Source organism: Gouania willdenowi, chromosome 12 (genome assembly GCF_900634775.1).
Source record: "Gouania willdenowi chromosome 12, fGouWil2.1, whole genome shotgun sequence".
Taxonomy (NCBI): Eukaryota; Metazoa; Chordata; class Actinopteri; order Blenniiformes; family Gobiesocidae; genus Gouania; species Gouania willdenowi.
The window spans coordinates 21,340,497-21,362,426 of NC_041055.1; the positions used below are offsets into that span (position 1 = coordinate 21,340,497).

The following is a 21,930-nucleotide window of genomic DNA, read 5'->3' on the forward strand; positions in this document are numbered from 1 at the left end:
AGGAAGTCACCCAGTTGAAGACCGGCAAACCGATTGCTAAATCTAGTCGCCTTCTTCTACTTACACCTGAGTTTGATGAGAAGACTGGGCTCATCAGAGTAAGAGACCGTCTTCGCCGTAATCTTGACCTGACAGTAGATGAAGTGCACCCTATTGTTCTCGAGTCCAGACACGCTATTACACGACTCATCATACAGGACTGTGATGATAAGCTTCAACATCCCGGGCCAGAAAGGGTGTTTACAGAGATCAGAAGGAGATACTGGGTGCTACGTGGACGTGAAGCAGTACGCTGCCATCAAAGTTCCTGTGCTGAGTGTAAGAAGTGGAAGGGTCACCCCAACCCACCCAGGATGGCGGACCTACCTCCAGCCAGACTGCGCCTCTTCAAGCCGTCTTTTTATTCCACAGGCGTGGATTGTTTTGGCCCATACACCATCAAGATTGGGCGCAGGAATGAGAAGAGGTGGGGAATATTGTTTAAATGCTTAACCACAAGACCAGTCCACCTTTACCTGATCCCCAGTATGGACACTGATGCATTCCTAATGGCCTTGAGACGCTTTATAGCCAGGCGGGGGAAACCCAAAGAGATCCTCTGTGATCAGGGGACAAATTTCCGAGGACAACGCGAGCTGCAAGAAGCATTTCAAGCGCTTAATCCTGACCTCAAAGAGCAGCTTGCCAGCCAGTTCGCCAGAAGTGGAAGACTGAATCAGTCAATCTTCAAGTAGGAGACGTAGTCGTGGTTGTAAACAGCCAGCTGCCACGGGCCCTGTGGCCTGTGGGCAAAGTCTCTCAAGTTTTTCCTGGACCAGACACCCGGATCAGATCGGCTGAAGTGACTGTGAAAGGAAGTACTTACCTCCGACCAGTGGCAAGACTGGTCAGCCTACCTGCCCTACTTAAGGACGATTAATTACCTATTCTTTCAGCCTTTTTAGTTGTTTGTATTCACAGGTGAATACAGGGGCGGCTGTAGAAAAGGCTGTCTAAAGACTGGCATGCTGGCCCTTTAAGGGGCGGAGCCTAGCCCACCAGTGTGTAGGATGCAGGAAGAGAGAGAAAAGAAGGCGAAACGAGGAAGGAGACACATCAGAGTTTACAGTGCTTAGTTCTTAAGTACTTTAAGTTTAGTTCATAGTTTGTTTGTTTGTCATTCACCCTACTTTGATGGTGTTTGTGCGTGAACTACAAGTAAGTTGTGTTTATTGCTATAAACCGAGTTTGTAGTGAAATGTAGCGTTTTCACTGTTAGTTGGTGCTATTCTCAGTTCACATGAACATTTAATGAGGAGCTACTTCTGCTGTTGTTTATTTAAAGTGTGAATATTGCTGTACCAGTAAGTTTATTGCAGTAGTATCTGTATTCATTACAGATTGACACATTATTATTTCTGTTTTAGAACCACACATTAGCATCGAAGTGTAAAGGACAAACTACAAATTCAAGTCTGCATTAAAACCCATCTAAATCAACTACGGACTGCCTTTTGAGTTCTGACCGGACTCACCACAGTGGATTGACCTTATCCACCAGCATTATACATTCACTAGTTTTACACCGTCTGTGATGGTTTGATCCTTGTTGTAGTTCTTCACTGAGATAACTCAGTGTGACATACACAAATGGAAGAGTCCAAGAAGCAGTAAAACCCTTACAGTGCTTTTCACTTGTTCATTCTTCCTTGTTGATCTACAGGTATTTCTTGTTCATAGAGTGTTGTACCATTTGAATGAATGGCTGTCTTGATTGTCTGTCCTTCATCTTCCTGGTCCAGGTGTGATTCCCGCAGATTCTTTCCCAAAGTCTCAAATGGAAGATTCAAACAAGCAATGCCAGCCAGCAGAGAACAGCCACAGTAGAGGGAGATAGTTGGATACACTGAGGTCCTGAGCAACACCTGAACAGTCAGTGTGTGGAGTGAGGAATCTTTATTGTTCCAACTTTGGGCCTTACAACATTGACTGATATTTATTTGTTCTTGGCTGTCTTCCAACATATACAATATAAAGAATAAACATGAATTTAAACAACCAAAAATGTAATGGGCTGAAGCAGTAACTGCTTATCAGAGCCCATCCCTAAACACCGTTATGAAAAACAATAGAAACAAATCAATAACAGTGGTACAGTATTTATCAACTTAAGTTTCAATAGGTGCAAAACGTTTTGTTTCTTAAAGAATTTTTGAACATAGACATTAATTTAAAGTGGTCCTTAATATCATTCCAAACTTTAACACCTTAAACAGAAATGCGACTTTTTTGTTCAAAAAATATAAACATCTCTTAAATTACACTTCTTTGTTTAAAAAGTGATAGAATACCCAATGGAAGGCTTTTAATAATACATCCATTTTATGTCGCGCTTTTTTGGACACTCAATCGCTTTACAGAATTAAGGGATTATTCTTTCACTCCACACTTATTAGTGTTAAACTACTATTGTAGCCACAGCTGCCCTGGGGCAGACTGACAGAGGCGAGGCTGCCATAGTGCGCCATCGGGCCTTCCGACCACCACCAACACTCACTCACACTACATTCATACTATGCAATGCGGGTGAAGTGTCTTGCCCAAGGACACAATGACCGATACCACTAAAGTGACTTCCTCCACTGTGGCACTTAGAATTCTCAATGGTCTCCCATCCAACTACTAACCAGGCCCAGACCTGCTTAGCTTCCGAGATCTAATGAGATCGGGCAATGAAGGCTGGTATGGCAAAATTTGATTTCTTACTCAGAAAAACATTGCTAACACTTTTAACCTTACTATATCCATAATATTTATTTGATGTAAACATCACAGTTTACATCAGTCTTCTGTTAAAATCAGCAGCTTTAGTTACAGAGTAGCCCTTGTACAGTATGTACAATTTTCCCAAAATTCTGCGTCTTTTAATGTATTCCTAAAGAAGAAATTTTAGATTACATAAGACATTGGCCTTGATTTCCGTCACCTAGAGCGCTTTACTTTCAGCGGCTGCTTTCTCAGGCCACGTCCACACAGAGACGGGTTGTCGTTTACGCCTTGCGTCTACATGGCAATGTGGATTTGGAAGCCGAATACCATAACTTCTGAAAACAGGTCCCAGAGTGGGAAAGTTTATAAACAGTACTACGGGTAACTCCAGTCCTCGAGGACAAGATTCCTGAGACTTTTAGAGGTGTCCCTGCCCAAACACACCTGATGTGTTGTCATCAAGCTCTGAAGAAGCATGATAATGAGTCATTCATTTGATTCAAGTGTGTTGGAGCAGGGACGCATCCAAAAGTCCCAGGAATCCAGCACTCAAGGACTGGAGTTACCTACCCCTGGCGTATACGCTACTCTGCAAACAATGAACTCCCACAGCAACAACAGTAATAATGGCAACAAAGCAGAAGCTCTACCTTGTCATCGGTCCACAAGCAAATCTCCTGTTATGTCTTTGTTTCCATCTCTTTTCTCTTTTCATTTGTATGTCCTGTTTTTTTATGTAATACAAGTTTGAAAGTGTCTATTTGTATGGTTGCCGTACGGACAACCCCCAGTGCTATTGGTATGGTTATCGAAGTGTGTAAGTGTTAGGTTATAACCCATTATCACAACAATTTTTAGGGTTAGACTTAGGTTTAGTCCTAGTCACAGGACCTAAACTGACCAATGACTGACCTATCACGTGATCCTCGCATCCTCAGGTCTCTTCTTCTTCTTCCTCTGTATTTACGGCAGTGTGGACACCACAAGAAATATTACTGCCATTCACTGGTCTTTACTGTAACTACTAGATCCAGTGTCATACAGGAACTGCAGTACAACCTTAAAAATCATTTGATGGTTCTCTTTATGACCAAGTAAAGAAAAACATTTCAAAAAAAAAAAAAAACTCTACTCCCTAAAAATCAGCCAGGGTGTCACTTCACAGTCCAGTTGGACAACTGATGGTGAACCATGGCTGTCATCTGACTCAACAGCAGGTGTTGGCTTCAGCCTGCGGTGTCCAAGCAAAGCCTCACCTTTTAGCTGATCTTTTCAAATTCAAAATCTTACTTTGCAGAACACGCTCTTAGGTTTGACAGGCAGATGTGAACTGTAAACTTTTATGCACAATGGCATCAGGCGAGAATGTGGGATCTTCCCTGCTCGAGTCAGTATTCTTGAATGAATAAATTCAAAGTACAACCATTCCCCGACCGCCACCGCTCAATAAATCACCTGGCACTAGGCAGCGCACCTGAGCTACGCCCAGTCAGAAGGCTTCAGAAGCACAACCTGCACTCAGTGCAAACACAGAACCATAAAGCTGCCCTCCTTAACAAGGAAAACATCTCAGCAGCATAATTCCCATGCCACAGAGTCACAAATTGTGGTTTCAACAGCTTCCCTCAATCAAACGGATGACTGGAATAACTACATTCCAGTGGCTCAGGTGGTAGTGGGTTGTCTTCTGATCGAGAGGTTGCGGGTTTGATCCCAGTGCCTGACTATGTGTCGAAGTGTCCTTGGGCAAGACACTGAACCCTAAGTTGCTCCCAGAGGTCGACTAGCGCTTTGCATGGCAGTCCTGTCCCACTGGTGTGTGAATGTGAGTGTGATTGGGTGAATGAGCTGATATGTAAAGCGCTTTGAGACTGCTTCAGTGTGATGATAAGTGCTATATAAATCAAGTCCATTTACCATTTACATTTTTGTCTGCAAATATGAACTTTTTCATTTTATTTAGTTGGTAACCCTAGCACTCACTGTAAGATATTCAAAGATTTTAATAAGCACCCATCACTAAGATTAAAAGTCACTATCTTACCTGTGCAACAAAAGGCGAAACTAGGGCACCCACCCTGGACATTGCACTGCATATCCCCATTGCCGAGGCTCGGTTTTCCGTCGGGAAAACCTTAACAACAACAAAAAAAAAAAAAAGTCATTGGGCTTTGTCTAGTTTAAAGTACCTGGATATTTAGTGTAGTTATGGATTTAAAAATAATACATACTTCTGGTGTATAAACAAAAACCATTTGGAACCCTGCAGCTATAAAAGCTCTGGCAATGGAGATGAAAATTGTCAGAGCGATCCTTCAAAGCAGAAAGAGATGTGCTCAGATCTTTACAATGATTTATGACTCTATTGCTTTGAGATAATATAATATTACACAACAGTCTTACCTCCCAATACAGGCATATAAAGGCAGAAGGCTCAAGGAATACATGAAGAAACACAGTGCCATGGTTTTTTTTCTTCCAATCCTATCAACTGCCAGCACAACAATGAAAAGTCCTGAAAAAATTAGTTGGACAAAGTGCTGGTAAGTAAAGCTTGCAATGTAGAACTTAAGATTGAGAAATTATAGCTTTAAAATCTAGTATGTACTGTATGTGGAACATGTCCACGCACTCCTCCATGAACTGCCACCTTAATATGGTGGAGGTATTTGAGTACGTGAATGATCCTTGGGGCTTAATGCTCTTAGTCGGGTCAACCAAGACAAACAGGTCCCAGGTGACCACTAAGAGAGGTTCGAAAGCCACATGTGACATTACAAAAAGTGTACATTGTCTGGTAAGGCAAGCACCTGGTGGTCACAACCTCATGTACAAAAGGTACGTACAAATCCATGGCGGGAGCCTTAGTGATCTGATCCCTGGCTACAGAATCTAGTTCTAGGGACGTGGAATGTCACTTCACTGGGAGGGAAGGAGCCTGAGCTGGTGTGCAAGGTTGAAAAGTTTGCCATGAGTGAGGGGCGCCGGGCAGGGGTTGCCCCCAGTTCGGGGCTTGCATGTTGGAGTTTACCCCAGTGGACGAGAAGGTAGCCTCCCTCCACCTTTTGGAGAGGGATGGATTCTGACAGTCGTTTGTGCCTATTCGCCGAACATCAGCAGAGTATCTATCTTTCTTGGACTCTTCAGAGGGAGTATTGGAGAGTGCTCCTACTGGGGATTTATTCTTGTGCGGAACTTCAAGGCTCACATTGCCAATGACATTGAGACCTAGAGGGATGTACATATCAGGAATGCTCTCCCTCAAACTAAACCCAAGTGGCACATTTTTTATTTTCTTGAGATTGTCCATTGTAGATAACAAAAATCATGTTAAGCATAAGGGTATCCAGTATGTGCACTTGGTACCAGGACACCCTAGGCCACATTTCAATGTTCGACTTTGCGGTTGTGGTGTTGGACATGCGGCATCATGTCTTGGACACTTGGGTGAAGAGAAAGGCAGAGCTGTCAACTGATCACCAGCTGGTGGAAAGTTGGCTCTGATGTTGGGGGAGGGTGCCTGTCAGAGCTGGGAGACCCAAACATATTGTGAGACTCTGCTGGGAACCTCTAACAGAGTCTTCTGTCAGAGGGATTTTAAATTCCAACTTCCGGTAGAGCTTCAACCATATCTCAAGGGTGGCAAGGGTCATTGAGGACGAGTGGGTCATGTTCCCTGCTTTTATTGAGGCGGCCGATCGGGGCTGGGGCCGTAAGATGATTGGTGCCTGTCATAGCAGCAAAACCGGAACCCACTAATGGACATGAGCGGTGAGGGATCTCGTCAACTTAAAGGAGTCCTATCGGGCTTTTTTGGCTTATGGGATCCCCAGAAGCTGCAGACAGGCTAAATGGAGTGCAGCCACAATGGTCGCTGAGGCAAAAACCTGGGCAAGATTGGAGTTCAATGAGACCATGAAAAATGACTTCTGGTTGGCTTCAAAGATGTTCTGGACCATAATCTGGTATCTCAGGAGAGGCAATTAATGCACTGTCAACATTGTTTGATGTGGATGGTACACTACTGACCTCTACTCAGGACATTGTGGATTGGTGGAAGGCTTACTTAAAGACTTCCTCAATCCCACTGATAAGCCTTTCAGTAAGGAAGTAGGACCTGGGGACCCAGGAGTGAGCTTTCTTTTTTCTGGGGTTGAGGTAGATGAGGTGGATGAAGAGTTCCTCAGTGACAGGGCCCTGAGCGTGGATGAGATCCACCCCGGAGTTCCTTGGGGTCTAGAATGTTGTGGGGCTAACATGGTTGACATGACTGCAATATTGCATGGGCATTGGGGGCTGTGCCTCTGGACTGGCAGACCATGGTGGTGGTTTGTCTTTTTAAGGATGAAGGTAGGGTGTTACCTGAGAATCAATATCAGTTCTCAACTGTACCAATTTTAGGTACTTTTGTGACTTGTTTCCAGTGAGGGTTGAACCCCTCCAGGGCTGCCCTTTGTCACTAATTCTGTTCATAAATTTTATGGACAGTATTTCAAAGTGCAGCCTAGACTCTAGGAGTTCCAGTTTGGTGACCTCAGGGTTGAATCACTGCTTTTCGCAAATGATGTGGTCCTGATGGCTCCATCAGGCCATGACCTTCAGCTCTGGATCGATTTGCAGCTGAGTGTGAAGCAACCAGATGGTGTGCCTCTGAAATGCCTCCATGGTGAGGTACTCAGTACCCACCGGCAGGGACTATCCATTTCGTCTGGCCTTTTTTGTTATGTTGAAATGTGTGCTGTGCTTTATGGATTATAACTTGACACTTTCGAACTGGAAGTAATGATTACAAAACTATAACAATGGAAGGAAAGTTCTAGTTCATTGTTTAGTTACATTTTCCATTTTTGATTCATACATATTTACTGTTTGCAATTTCAGGAAGTTTATCAGTGGCTAGTGGTTTTTTGAGACTACTAAAAATTCCATAAAGGTCAGGCTCTAGTTGTATTTATCGCAGACCATCTATGGTGTACATATACTATCGCTTGATGCTCAGTCACAAGGATTAACAATACCAAACCTAATTTGCCAATAGAATCATTTACCTGGAAGTTCTGCTAATGATGTATATAAAATATCTTTGTAGTCAGCAGCTGTGGAATATTTACATTCGAGGCTACAGCGTGGTTCAATCTTGTCAGTTGTGGTTACTGTAAAGAATGAAAACAATTATTCACATTGTGAAAATTCACATTTCACTACCTTAACCTGCTTTCACAAAGAGGATGGTAACATACCCCAACAGGAATCTCCAGCCCGAAACAGCTCAGTTGTCAATAAGACAATGCCAAAATAAGAGAAGGTATTCGACAACCTACAATGATATCAGAGTGACTAATGATGTACAAGACTTAAAAAAACAAACATTAACACATTAATTCTACCGATGAGATGTCCATTTTGAGATGCATTAGGTATGAGTGCACAGACAAGTCAAGTGATCCCAAAATGAAAATCTTGTCTTGGACTTACCATATGAACCACAGCAGAATAGTTGTCTTCCAGTATTGTGAATTGAAAAGATTTTTTATCTTTCCATGCTCTATCTATGGAAAAAGACATCAAGCAATATCTAAGAGCCATCATAGAGACTCAACAGCCAATCACTTTTTAAAGAGTAACTAAACCCCAAACCCACTTTTTTCTGTTGAATACATACGTATTTGGGTATTAAGTATTTCTGTTTATTAATCCAAGTCCGACTCTTCACATTTTAGTAAAAGTATTTTAATTTTACGTATTTAGTAGTAAAATGTCAGATATACTGTACTTGCCTCTAAGGGTTGAATGCCGGCTATTGCAATTAAATTTTGCATTTGGCTGAAACGTATTCTTTAGATTCTCCAGCGTCATCAACTTTCACTGTTGGCCCGGCTCCTCCTATAACACCTGAGAGGAAGGAGGAGGGTTTCCTCCAATCACAGCCCTCAGTGAGCTTTGATTGACAGCCAATGAGGAAGTCCACTGTTAAGTGTGCGGTAAGGGTTGAACGACTTCATAATTTTAAAAGTTGACTTTATGTGCATACTAGTTTCGATATAGATTCGACATCAACTAGTCCAGAGCCAAAGCCGAGCCGAGTGGCAGCCGAGTGCCGGTGTTATGCCAAAATCCGTGACCCGAAAAAATCTTTGGCAACAGTTCCAACCCCTGCGGCTTCTCGGCGGACATTTACTCCCCCATAAACACGTTCGTAATTCTTCTCCAGTCTGCATTTACTTTTAAATAGTTCCTTAATAGCTACAAAGATGTTTATGCAGTTGACATAGCACTCTACTTCTCTACCGCATTGAAGCTGAACAATTACCGTAGACTCATGGTAGGCGAAGCAGTAGTGTTCCTGGGTTTACTTAGCTGCTATAGCATGTCCAGTGTCCCAGGGACTGGCGGTCTAACACCGCTAATGGAGCCTCCATCTTGCGCTGCTTATGTTTTCCAGATCTGCTTAATACAGACATGTTATCACGACAGCTAACGTTAGCATGTATATTTGCTGTTGTATCTGCCTACCAGCTGCAGTTTAAGCACAAACCACAAAGGAGCGAGAAATGCTCAACGTTGTGCTGCCTTGCCGTGCAGGGGTACGAGGACTCTCGTTTGCTGTTGTGCCGCCAAAGTCAGGTACTGCAACTAATCAAAGCCACGTGGACAGAGTCGCGAGACAACACTAAAGTCGAGTAGTCTGTTCAACCCCTAGTGTTGATTCTGTGCTTCTATAAATAGCAGATTCTGCGCTAATCAGAGAGTTCATCAAGCTATGTGTGTATTTACAGACACATGCTATGCTATGAGTGTACTCCCGTCTGTCTCTACGTGTGCATGGATATGTGTCAGTCTTATCGGTATGTGCGTGAGGTGATGGGAGAGCAGGGTTGTTTGCCCCTGAGTGGTGTCTGTAAGGCTGTATGTGAGCTTCACGTTGTGATTGTGTGCCTGTGGTTGCAGTGACACACTTCAGCTTATGAACTTGCTAAGTGTGTGTGTACAGACACATCATTGTGTGTATTATGTCTTTCTGCGCACAGCGGTGTGGGCTGACAGTGGGCGTGTCTTACTGCTACAGCAGTAACTCCCATAATCAAGGCATTTTTTTTCCTAGTGACAGATCAGAAAAAAACAGGGTTTTAGTTACTCTTTAAATATTTTAAGCTCAAGTTATGCAAGGACAACTTTTATACCACAACAACCGACATTACACAATTAGCAACTAAAGAAAAGCCGTCATTCCTGATAACAATGTAACAATCCATCAGTTGTTAATCGATCAATTGTTTTTACCACAAACTTTCTCACCTGCTCATATTCAACCATCCTTCCCTGAGGTAAAGACTTGTTGTTCTCCTTAGCAATGCGGGTTAGAGTCACAATTGCTTTTTCTCTCCTCCCTGACAGCACATCAAAACGAGGGCTTTCAGGCAGCCACTGTGGAAGACAGTTTGTCATGCAGTTAACCTTTGGTTTTCCAAACTTAAAAATATACATTTAGATATACTTACAGAGAAAAAGCAAAGAAAGAGTCCCATTGGTATTGTAGATAAGCCGATCAGCCATCTCCAACCCAAAGTGGGCATTACCAACAAAGCCAGGAGAACCTCGAACACACCACCAGCTGCCCAGAAGGCCTGATGCACACAAGGACATTACTGAGCAGGTCATGAGCAGCACATTTATATTATTACATTAGACACGTCACTCTCAGAAACACTAGTTACAGTACCAACAACATCATGATGGCGGTGCTTCTCCCCTTAACTGGAAGGAATTCCGAGTAAAGAGTTACCCTAAAAAAAAATTTAAGGTTAAAATATGAAGAAAAAAAAATTCTAAGCTGCCACTTTAAACAGCTCTTTGTAAGGCACGAAAGAAATATGTAACCTACGATTGACCAATTCCTCCAATGCCAACACCTACAAGGCCACGCAAAGCCAAGAGCCAGCCGTACACAGGACTAAAGGCACTCAAGATTCCGTAGAACAAAGTCCAAGACAAGCACATGGCAAGGCCCTAAGTCACAGAGAAATGTACAGGAAATCAAGTTCAGTACAATCAACTAAACATTTTAAGTTTTAATTTTTGAATGTGACTCTCACTTACTACTTTTCTGCCGTACTTGTCCGACACTTTTCCCCAAACAGGCGAACCAATCCCCATCCCAATGAAGACCACCTGATGAAGAGAAAAGAGGTTTTTTACTGCACGCACTTCCTAACCTACTCCAATCAAGCAGTTGAGAAAATGAGCAAAAAAAAAATGCTTTTTACCGATGTTATGAGTGCAACTTGATAAGCAGGAATCCTCCACTCACAGTGCAGGGCAGGGCCCACTATGACAGGAGTCATCATCACCATAGCATCTGATATCTGAGACAGGACAGATGATTAGTGTCCAAGCATCACATATAGGTTGTTTCTGTTTAAATTTGAGTTACTACCCATGCCAATCCAGTGAGAAGATACATTTTCCACTGAAACTTTCCAAAACCGATAACCTCCATAGCCTCGTTGATAGTGAAGGTTTCTATAGAAGATGGAAGTCGGTCAACAAATGGTAAGGTTAATGTGCACTCTCCACACATTTACCTGTAAAGAAAACATCTTGTTTTCATGTGTAAACTTTTGAAAATTTGCTTCAACCAACCTTCATTTGTCTAAATATACACAGTTAAGGAAGTAGGAACATGGCTGGAGTTGCATCAGCCAACTGTAAAAACCTAATTACAGTAGATACCTCATGGTCAATGACAAAGATTGACTTAACCGTGGGCTAAAAGATGTGCAATCAAAGTAAACAATGAATAAGTTTTAATAAGAAATACTTCATTATAAACATTTGTTCTAAAGTCAGTTTCAGGAGGGTTTTACAATGAGTTTTAAACCAACAACAATATAACTACACATCTAGAAAAGAGTTTGTCTCTGAAAAATTCACCGTTATGAAAGGCTACAATCAAATGTTAGCCTTTAGCTTCTATATCAGAGTTCTAACAGCTTAATAAAGGTGATAAAACATCAGTTTAAAATGTACATTTTGCAAATGTGTTTTTCTAGCATTCATCCATAGTCATGTTTTAATAATTTAACCTGTGCTATGATGACTTGGATGACCAACATCCTGTTGTTCACATTTTATTGTTGAATTTACACCACACTGATTATTTTCCAAATCACTTATTTATTCAACTACCAAACATATGATCGCGTACCATCCATTAAAAGCACTAAAAATGTGCGTCTATAAAACATTGTGATGTACATTCACTCTTTACACAGTCTTTCTCTTTACTGAGAATTAAAACGTTGGAAAGCAGAAGTTTGACTACTTTTTAAAACAGTTTGGAGCACAAACCTTCGGTCGTATTAGTGTCTGAGCTGGTTGCATATTGATCACCACCTGCTGCTATGGTGCAGATCTCATTGTCTGTGGCTTCATCAGCATGAGCAGCAGAATCTGCATCAGTCCTGAATTATTATAAGACAAAAACAAAAATGCTTTGTGAGACATGACATGAACAAAAACAAAGCTCATTAGTTTTTTTGTTTTTTCATCCTTTAGAAGTGAAATGTGAATGGTGTCTAAAATAAAAAAAACTAAAAAAAACATGTCAACAGTATTTGTTACCACTGCGCAGGATTCCTCCACCGCTTGTAGGTGCTTTGGGTTGAGTTTCTCCGCCCGTTCATTGCTGTTTGAGGTTGAAGTTGTGAGGCTCAACTGTTCTCAGCGACTCTAAAGTAACTCAAACCTGTTCATACACAAGTTGCTGGCCCCCAGGCCATGAGTTTAAGACTCATAGTATTTTTTACCTATTTTAGCTTTAGGGGAATGACGTGTGTATGTCCAGTGATGTGATTGGCTGCTGCCTGAACAGTTTACCTGGTGTTACAGATCACCCATGTGATGTTTAAAGGTTCTACTGCAGTGGTTCTCAACCTTTTTTAATATCAAGAATTTCTGGTGACTCCAAAGATATTTTTTTTCTAGAATTAGTTTTTGATGATGTTTGAGCTCAGAAAATTTTTTTTTTTTACTGCATTTTACTCACAAAGTGAAATGATAGAAATGCAGTTGTTTAAGATTGAGTTTTTTTAATAATAATAATAATAATAATAATAATAATAATAATAATAAAAAAAAATCCAAAATCATTGTTAATTTTTCAGGAATTTCAAGCGACCTCATTTAAACTCCAGGTGACGCCACATGGGGTCCCAACCTCAAGGTTGAAAAACACTGATTAAGTTGCTCCCGAATAGATTTATTTCTATAGTTTTTGTCACATCACACCTGGGGTGGGACCATGACTGGCACTTTGTTAATTTTTCCACTTTCTCTCTCAAGTACCCCCTGCATTGCCATCATGTACCCCCATCTGAGAAACACTGTTCTACTGGACACCAGATTATTAAACAACCTGGTATTTAACTTAGTTAATAGATTCATAGCTTTAAAGAATTGACTGTAGATTTAGGTTTTTCTGACAAATTTGAAAACCTGTTTAAACAATGAAACGTTGCAGTATTATTACAATACATAAGTGCACATATATGGTGCATTGGGTACCAAATAATGTTCTTTTGTCATAACCTTTAGCTCACAGCAGGTTGTGCTCTCACCTTGCTTCTGGATGCTTCTGCTGTCATCTGCACCAAAAGTTACCTTTACTTACCACAAAAACAATAATAGGACGTGATTAATTCCTTTTTTTTTTTTTTTTTTTTTTTGCCCCCTGCCGAGGTCTGGCCCGGGGGCTCGCCCTTGGGGGTTCCCTGTCCTGCGGTGGTGCCCTTTGGGTCCGGCGGGTCTGGCCGGCTGGCTGGGCCGGTCCTGGCAGGGGTCTTCCGGGGCGGGTGGTACGGGCCGTGCCCTGCCATACCTGCGGCTGTGAGCCGGGCTCTGCGGTGTGGCTGGGCCCATTGGTGGGTGGGGGGGAGGTGTTGTCTGGGGCGCATCGCGCGGGCGGCATTAAGGAAAGGCGATCTGGCGCGCTCTGGGGTGCTTGGTCGGTGTGCCTGGGGGCCGGCGGGGCGGCTTGCAGCATCCCTTTGGTGCCCTCGGCGACTATGGGCGTGGTTGTCGTCCCTGGGGGCGCTGCTCTCGGTGCTGCTGCCGTTCCGGGTCCTTCTGGCCTGGGGTCCGGACCCTGCTGGCTCTGGGCCCACCGGCGGGCCCCCGCCGGCTCCCCTGTCCGCGAGCCTCTGGCCGTCTGCTGGGCGGGGGCCTTGGCTAATCTGCTGGGGTCTCGGGCGGGGGGCTCTCTGGGCCCTTCCCTTGGTGGGTTGGGTTCTTGGGTGTGGGGGGGTGGGGGGGCTGGATGCTGGCGGGGGGCCTTGGGGTTTGGGATTGGGGGCGGTGGGGGGATGCGCTGGGTGCTCGGCTGCTTGGGGCTTCCTCGGATGTGTGTGTGGCGGGCGGTGGCTGCCTCTCGGCCTGGGATCTTGTGGGCATCTGGGGGGTTGCTCGGCCGCGGGGTGGTTGCCTGGGGCTCCCTGGCCCCCGCTCTTTCTGCTGGCCTGGCTGCATCTGCGGGCCAAGGGCAGTTCCTGGGTTTGCAGTAGCGGTTTTTTTGCACATGTACTGGTATACGATGCACTGGCACGCCTTGGGATGTGGGATTAAACTCATACTGGGCTTAACCTTAGACACGTTAATCCCAAATACCTGCTTTAAGTACTACCATTCACTCATTCCCTCTGTTCACAGCCACCACCATTATAGCTAAGCTTCACACTTGTCACCATACTGGCTGGATTACACAACATAATAAGCACAATATATTCTACAACCTCACATCTCACCCTCACTGCAAAACAATCTATTCTTCCCCACCTTTTCTATTTCCTACCTTGAGTCTCTCCTCCCTGCTCCCTTTCCCCTCCCCTTGCCCCTCCCCCTCCACTTAGGTGTAACACTGCTCTCCCTTTTTATATCCTCCCTATAATAAAAGATTTCTTACCCTTCCTTACGGAGGGCTGGTGATGGTCACAATTAAGCAATAAAATAAATCAATGTATTTTATTGCAATAACAAAATATGCATTGCTGTCTCATAATGATTGCACTTCCTGTGGTGTTGACCTTTGACAGCATGTGCAGACGAGTAAAAAAAAAAAGACGTGATTAATTCCTCATCGAGCTCTGTCATAATTTCATCTTAAACAATGACTCTGTATTATTTGCTGCTGTTGGAAACCTTTAGATGATCTTGGCCAACCTTTAACTGAAAGATAGAAATAATGTAGGACATTGTGAGGATATGCTGAGGGTGCTAAATGTTGAGACAGCCATAAATACAATCCAGCTGGAATATAAATGGAGAGAAACATTGAGTCCTCTCATCTGTAAGTGGTTCAGATCTGCACTGGACCTCAGCAGAAGACAAACACATGGATGTACAGGAGAGACTCAGAGGTAATTGGAAAAGTGGCTGAAGGTGATGTAACTGTAATATATCCTTTGTTTATTCTTTCTTGATGGAGAAACGTAATGATGATGATGAGTGTACAATTTATAACTTTTTTAGGGTTTCTTTTGATGCTTTTTTAAGATAACTAGTACAGTGTCCGTTAGAAGTATGTATTCATATAGTGGGAGCTTAAGTAGAGTTGTCAGTTATGACCAAATGAGTATGTGTTTGAAGGTTCAATGTACAAAGAGGTGTACATACTCTGTACTCTGTGGTGTTATAAAGGGGTTTATTTTCTGGTGCAAAGTAAAATAGCGTGTGCAATTTCCCTGGTTTAATTCTATGGGACATGCGCATGATAAATTATATTTTTTTTCTTCATTAATTTTAATATTTTTGTTGTTTGGTGTATTTTTCTGTAATGTATGTTTATTGGAGTCATTATGTGTATTTTTGTATATGTCTGTTGTTTTTTTGTGCTTTTTTGTAAAATAGTTTTTTGTTGCCATTGTAGTGTGATTCTGGAGTCATTTTGTGTATTTTTGTTGTTTTTTTTGGTGTAGTTTTGTTCATTTCTGTTGCTATTTTTTGTATAAATATTTAGTTTTTAGTTATTTTACTCATTTTCTGTTGTCGTTTGGTGATTTTTTTTTTGTAACATATACATTTTTTTGAGTCACTGTGTGTTTTTTGGAGCCTTTTTCCTGTATATTTACAGTTATTTTATCGGTTTTTGTTGTCATTTTTTGTGTTTCTGGAGTTATTTTGTATTTCCGGCAAAGGATGATTTTTTTATTATATGAAATTATTCATTAAATGGACTTTCAGTCCAAACAAATCCCATGTCGCACAGCTTTGAATCAATGAGCTCTGTCCCTTAGCACCAGAGATATTCGAGGCACACACACACACAGAGAGATTCCTTGTTTTAATAGATGGATTAGTATTTGTTTCAAAATAATTTAATCATTTGTTTTATATAAAAACATTTTTATGTCCATTTCATCCCATCCATTGATTGCCATCAATGACAAACAGAATAGTTTATAGAAATTAGGTATTGACAATTGGTTCCGCAGATAACTTTATGCTTATGTTCAATTGACAAAAACGTGCTGTAATCTGTCTTGTATCAGTAAGATTCTGCTTGACTGGAGAACAGACATTGCACAATAACCATTTTCTGTGTTAAACTATAAAACAAGCACTTGAATCCATCGTTTGATATCAAACCGAAAAAAAAAGCAACAAGAAGTCAGTGTTTGTGTCTGCTGGGTGCTTATTTTTAAATTAGTGGCTCTTATTAAGACTGTTATAAATCCTTCAGTACCTGCATAATGGATTACATTAGGTTAATGACTATTTATCTGGATGCTCTTCTGTCATGTCGTGTTTGGCTGATCTCGATGCAGTAATGTAAGATGCCTGTGTTGATGAGGACAGGAAGCAAAATTAAAGTTTAAACAGACGGAATAGGAGAGCAAAGTTACATTTCCTTTCAGCGTGTCACAACTGAACTCACAAGAAAAAAACGAAAGTGAAGTGATGACCATTTATTAATTGAATTTTGAACAACAACACATTTAGATATTTTTTTTTTTGTTCCCTATCTTAACTTTGATTGCATGTGCTTGGCAAGTTTTCTGTTGCAACAAATGTCCAGATAACATAATAAATAAGGTTTTATTTGGTTTTTTTTAATTGCAGAAACTTGCAAAAATAATTTGAAACAGCCATACATTTAAGAAAGTGTATTTGTCCGGTTGCCGTACAGACAACCCCTGGTGCTACTGGTATACGGTTCCTGAAGGTTTAGGTTATAACCCAATATCGAAACTTTTTTTACGGGTAGGGGTTAGGGTAAGGTTTAGTCTTAGTCACGTGACCTAAACTGGCGCTGCGTACGGATAGAATGTCGGTATATTGATATGAAAAGCCGCTGCCTCCATTTAAAGCTGCTAGCCAATTTTTTTGTTCAATAAAGTAATAGTGTATGCTTCATAGATCAATGAATCAAACATAATTTAATCCTAAAAGTGTTTTTACTTCATTGTGGTTTCTTGTGTTTTATAGGAGAAAAGGATGACACTGATTCACTTGACACTTGTTTTGTTCTAGTTTGTTCTTGATATCAGAACAAACTTCCGATGCACCTGCCTCCGTGACTCCACATCCCACAATGCAATGTGCAAAAAATGTCAACAAACGAGTGTGTAAAAGTGTCTTTTACATTTTCATTTTTTGAGCAAATGATCTTCAATTTATCAAACAATAAGGCTTTAACTGTGAATTTATCTGATAAATTGATGATTTTTTTTGTGTCTCGCAATTTTATACTAGATTTTCAGCTTTTGACAGTTCTCTTGTTTTCAAATCTGAAATCTGGTGTCACTATAGCAGAAACGGCTCAATTGCACTGATAAGCCACAGGAAATTACTTTGAGATGCATCTGTCTAATCAAAGATCAGTAATTTAACGCCTGTACTGTAATTTTGTGAAGAGGCGGAGAGGGTAAGAACCAGGTCTCTGTGTGGTTTATGTTACCACACACACACACACTTCCTTAAGCCCATGCTGTTGCTGCTCACACACAGGTGAAGGGCGTCCCATGAATGTTTAAGCAGTTTTCAGTGCATGGCCAGGTAGCTGCTTCATTAGGCAACAGTGCAGAGATGCATGCCCAGTACAGAGCTGCCATTCTCTCATTCGTCCAGGGTGCCATCACTGCTCCAAACCTACGGTATATTTAAAGTGAGGACCAGTGGACAACTAAACCAGAGACTGTAACATGGCTGAACTCTTTGACCTCTAAAGTTTTTGTCCCAGTCTGTGTCCTTGTGAGTTTTCCATCAGTGAAGCTACGAAGTGTGTGTGGTTTTTTTTTTTTGTGTGTGTTTGTGATTCATCAGGTTTACCCTGATCCAGTCATGGCACACATGGCTTTGGAAGAAAAGGAGGTAAGACACACACACACACACACACACACACACACACACACACACACACACACACACACACACACACACACACACAGCTGCGGCTTCCAAACTCATTTGCACCTTGGGTTCAATTCATATGATTCAATACTTATTTGTTTTTCTTTTTCTTACTTTAATTTCATTGTTTTAATTGAAAAAATATCATAAAATACATAAAACTCACTTAAGGCTATTTAATTTATTGCACAGACTTTCTCTGCTGCTTGTGTTTCATTTGAATATAATGATAGTAATTAAACATGAAACAGTAGATCTAATGCATTGGTTCCCAAACAGGGGTACGTGTTCCCCTTGGGGTACAGGAGCACATTGCAGGGGGTACTCTGCAATGTGGAATTTAACAATTAATTTGAAAATAATCAGGAAATGTTCCTAGTTTCTTTTTAGGCAGTTTTTTTGGACAAATTCACCATAAACTAATGGTACTGTCGCTTCATAAAATTTATTTTTATTTATTTATTCAGTTTATTTCCGACATGGTTGCATTCACAGAAATTTTGTTCTTTTTTTTTTTTTTTTTTTTGTACATGCCGAAAAATGCTATGTTTTCTTGTCATTTATTGAAACAGGTTTATTTAATACTGTAGAGGCCATTTCTGACAGTAAGAGACAACAATTACTATTGAAATAATCACAAAAGTTGTAGTTTAACTGAATTCCACTTTAAATACCACAGGACAAAAAAAAAGATTAGGAACCACTGATCTAATGTACATTTTATACAGATTCTCTGTAACAGTAATTTTTCCCAATGTGATGAATTTGGTAGTAATAAGGCATTTAAATTTTTTAAATTTTTTTTTTTAAATGGGCTGATTTTGAGTTTCAGGCCAAACAAGAATGTTAATGTTCAAAAAAAGTTATTATGAGCAAAATTCACTGCGTGCGTCACATGCTTTTTTGCGACTCTTTAGTCCCTTGTAGTCGGTGATCCGTTACTGAGGCTTGTGTGAAACAGAACCAGCAGAGGAGGCACAATACAATTGGCGGTCAGGTTTCTGTGAACACCTGGAGGCCCCTAAAAGTGTGTTGCCCCGGGCGATCCATAGTGTCAGTGAATAGCCCATGATAAGTGCTATCTCGTTCAGAGGCCTCACTGCCACTTTGTGGCTGCGTAACAGGATCCTGTTTGCTACTGGACGGACAGGGACAATGGAGCGTCCTCTCGGGTGCTCGTCTCTGTGTTAGATTGTCTCCTGAGCAAATAAAGTTAGCAGTTGTAAAGAAGTACTTGCTTTTTTAAAATTCACCTGTAACCTGAAATGACTTAATGATATTTCAAAGAAAGCTTACCAAAGTAAGTTATACATGTCCATAAAGGAACAATATTATTCAGTAAACTTATCCTTTAATGGCAATTAAGTCTAATACCAACTTCGTACGTGCGACTTTGTGTGTTTGCTGTGGCATTTGTCAAATTTCCTGAAGTTTGCATCCATGGTTCAATATATGTCATGTTAAGTAGTTGTTTGGAATGTTTAGTTTGTTTTAGTAGATCAATGGTTTGTTACACTGGAGAATGAGCTGTCAGTGTCAGTTACTGACATGGTGACAGGTCGTCTTGGCAGTGATGAGGGCCAAACTACTGAAGCGCATTGATGGAGCCTCTTGCACCATAATTAAAGTGCATGGCATTGCTGATTATTTTACTCAACAAAGTCAGACATGTATTTGGTTACAGATCATTAAGCTGTGATTATACATGGTTTGTGTGTGTAAATATATATATATATATATATATATATATATATATATACTGCTGCCAAGGTGATAAAGTGGGTGTTTTTGTCATTATCATTAGCTATAAATAGTACTTTGGCTTAAATTTGTTTTTTTTCTTCCATGAACAAGATTGATGACTTTTTAGAAAACAACAGCACAGATTAGATATTAGAGGCCTAAATTAGACCCATCATCAGGATGTGACCAAGGTCAGAAACATACCAAGCTGGATGTCACAGATTAAAGTAGGAAATGTACAAGGAAACATTCAGAATAAATCATCAGTTGCCAAAGATTATGACGTCTTCAGAAGTCATAACTTTGACAAAAAGAGATAACTGTGCCATTGAAAGGATATAGGTGGGACTTGGACTAAGACCTGAACCAGTGACTATTAGACCTGTTTTCTGTGTACTGTCACTATTGTGTTCCTGCCCGACCTCAGAGCTTGGAGGTGAGGTGTAACCAGATCCTGAGGAACATGGAGGCCTCCCTGACAGCTCGGGACCGTGTGGGCATCCAGGATTTTGTACTGCTGGACGCCTACACCAGCGAGAGCGCCGTCCTGGACAACCTGAGGAAACGCTTCCATGAAAACCTCATTTATGTGAGTATTTCCAATGTGGAAGAAAAGCGCTTTGGGTCCACCTATTTGTAGATTGAGCAGGCTGATCGTTGCCGTTTGATGTCATGATACAATGACTCCCTCATGCTGCAGAATGTTGCTTTACTTTTCTTTGCTTTCTCTGCAGACGTACATTGGGACTCTACTGGTGTCGGTCAACCCATACAAAGACCTGGACATTTTCAGCAGCAAGCAAATGGATACTTACATGGGAGTCAACTTTTTTGAACTGCCACCGCACATGTAAGATTTATTTATTTGGCCATTGTACACATTTGGTGGACTTGGACCAATTCTTAGTTGAATAATGGGACATTTAATACACATACAATTACACATCACTGGCCATCTGGCATACCGAGAATTGTCCTGGTGGGCCGGTCCGGTCTTTTTTTGAAGAGCGAGCGGAGGCAGACATGGTAACAGGTGGCTAAAAATTGGCAAAAACGTGACAATAAAGAAGTGAAAAGTGACTAAAGCAGTCAGCAGTGGGCACAAAATGGCCAAATAAAGAGGAACCAGGTGATATGTAATGGCAAAAGGGTAGCTTAAATGGACAAAATGTGAATTGTGAAAAGGGGCACAAATGTGGAACAAAAAGAGGCAAAATGTAAGGAAAAGGGAAACCATTGGTATATAATGGGCAAAAGTTAGCCTATTTGGATCAAGAAAGGACAAAAATTGAATACAAGTGTCCAAAAGAACTAGCAAAAATGGACCAAAAATAGAAAAAAAATTATATTTATCGGCAAAAGGAAGCTAAAGTTTGAAAAAAGTGTCTGAGCTTTTTGAAAAGGGAAGAAAATGGGAAGGAAGTTGCAAAATAATAACTACAATTAAGACCAAGAGCCACACGTTGAGCATTACTGATTTAATAACAACTTCTACATGGTGATACTGCTTATGTAGTGGGCTGGTCTGGACAGAAAATACCAGATACCATCCTTCTACACATTTTTTTCAAATCAATTTTGGACCCTGTATAAGTTGCAGTAATGTAACTATAATTATATTTTGCTCGTCATTGACAGAATCTTCTGTTTTCAGTTATGCGTTAGCAGACAACGTCTTCCGGACCATGCAGTCAGAGTTCAACAATCACTTCATCCTGATCTCAGGGGAGAGCGGGGCTGGAAAGACTGAGGCCTCCAAGAAAATCCTCCAGTTCTACGCAGTCAGTTGTCCCAGCACCAGACTCCTAAATAACATCCGGGACAGACTGCTTCTTTCTAATCCAGTGCTTGAGGTTAGTGACCCTTAGACTAAACATCATGTGTAAGACATCATAAATATTGGCTCAAACCATTAATAGGGCACAACTTTCCTGTTTTAGGCTTTTGGAAATGCCAAAACTTTGAAAAATGACAACTCAAGCCGCTTTGGGAAATACATGGACATCCAATTTGACCACCAGGTTTTGTTAAAATATC

At 41.3% G+C, this 21,930-nt stretch overlaps 2 protein-coding genes across 2 annotated transcripts in view; one reads left to right on the forward strand and one right to left on the reverse strand.

Moving 5' to 3' along the window:
* myo1hb (myosin IHb) overlaps positions 1 to 21,930 on the forward strand; it is a 35,499-nt gene that overhangs the window by 6,733 nt on the left and 6,836 nt on the right. The window contains exons 2-6 of the mRNA XM_028462070.1: positions 18,064 to 18,111; positions 20,321 to 20,482; positions 20,628 to 20,743; positions 21,548 to 21,746; positions 21,834 to 21,914. Coding sequence (XP_028317871.1) covers positions 18,082 to 18,111; positions 20,321 to 20,482; positions 20,628 to 20,743; positions 21,548 to 21,746; positions 21,834 to 21,914 — 588 coding nt within the window. The 5' untranslated portion in view covers positions 18,064 to 18,081. The remainder of the gene's footprint in view (positions 1 to 18,063; positions 18,112 to 20,320; positions 20,483 to 20,627; positions 20,744 to 21,547; positions 21,747 to 21,833; positions 21,915 to 21,930) is intronic.
* LOC114473731 (synaptic vesicle 2-related protein-like) lies at positions 1,671 to 12,431 on the reverse strand. Its single transcript, XM_028463503.1, has 16 exons — positions 12,370 to 12,431; positions 12,097 to 12,209; positions 11,183 to 11,268; positions 11,013 to 11,111; positions 10,846 to 10,917; positions 10,631 to 10,755; positions 10,469 to 10,532; positions 10,248 to 10,373; positions 10,045 to 10,173; positions 8,224 to 8,297; positions 7,989 to 8,065; positions 7,797 to 7,901; positions 5,152 to 5,263; positions 4,980 to 5,061; positions 4,793 to 4,882; positions 1,671 to 1,904 (listed from the first exon to the last, which is right to left on the reverse strand). Exons 1-16 carry the CDS (start codon positions 12,429 to 12,431, stop codon positions 1,671 to 1,673), a joined length of 1,650 nt encoding a protein of 549 aa, XP_028319304.1.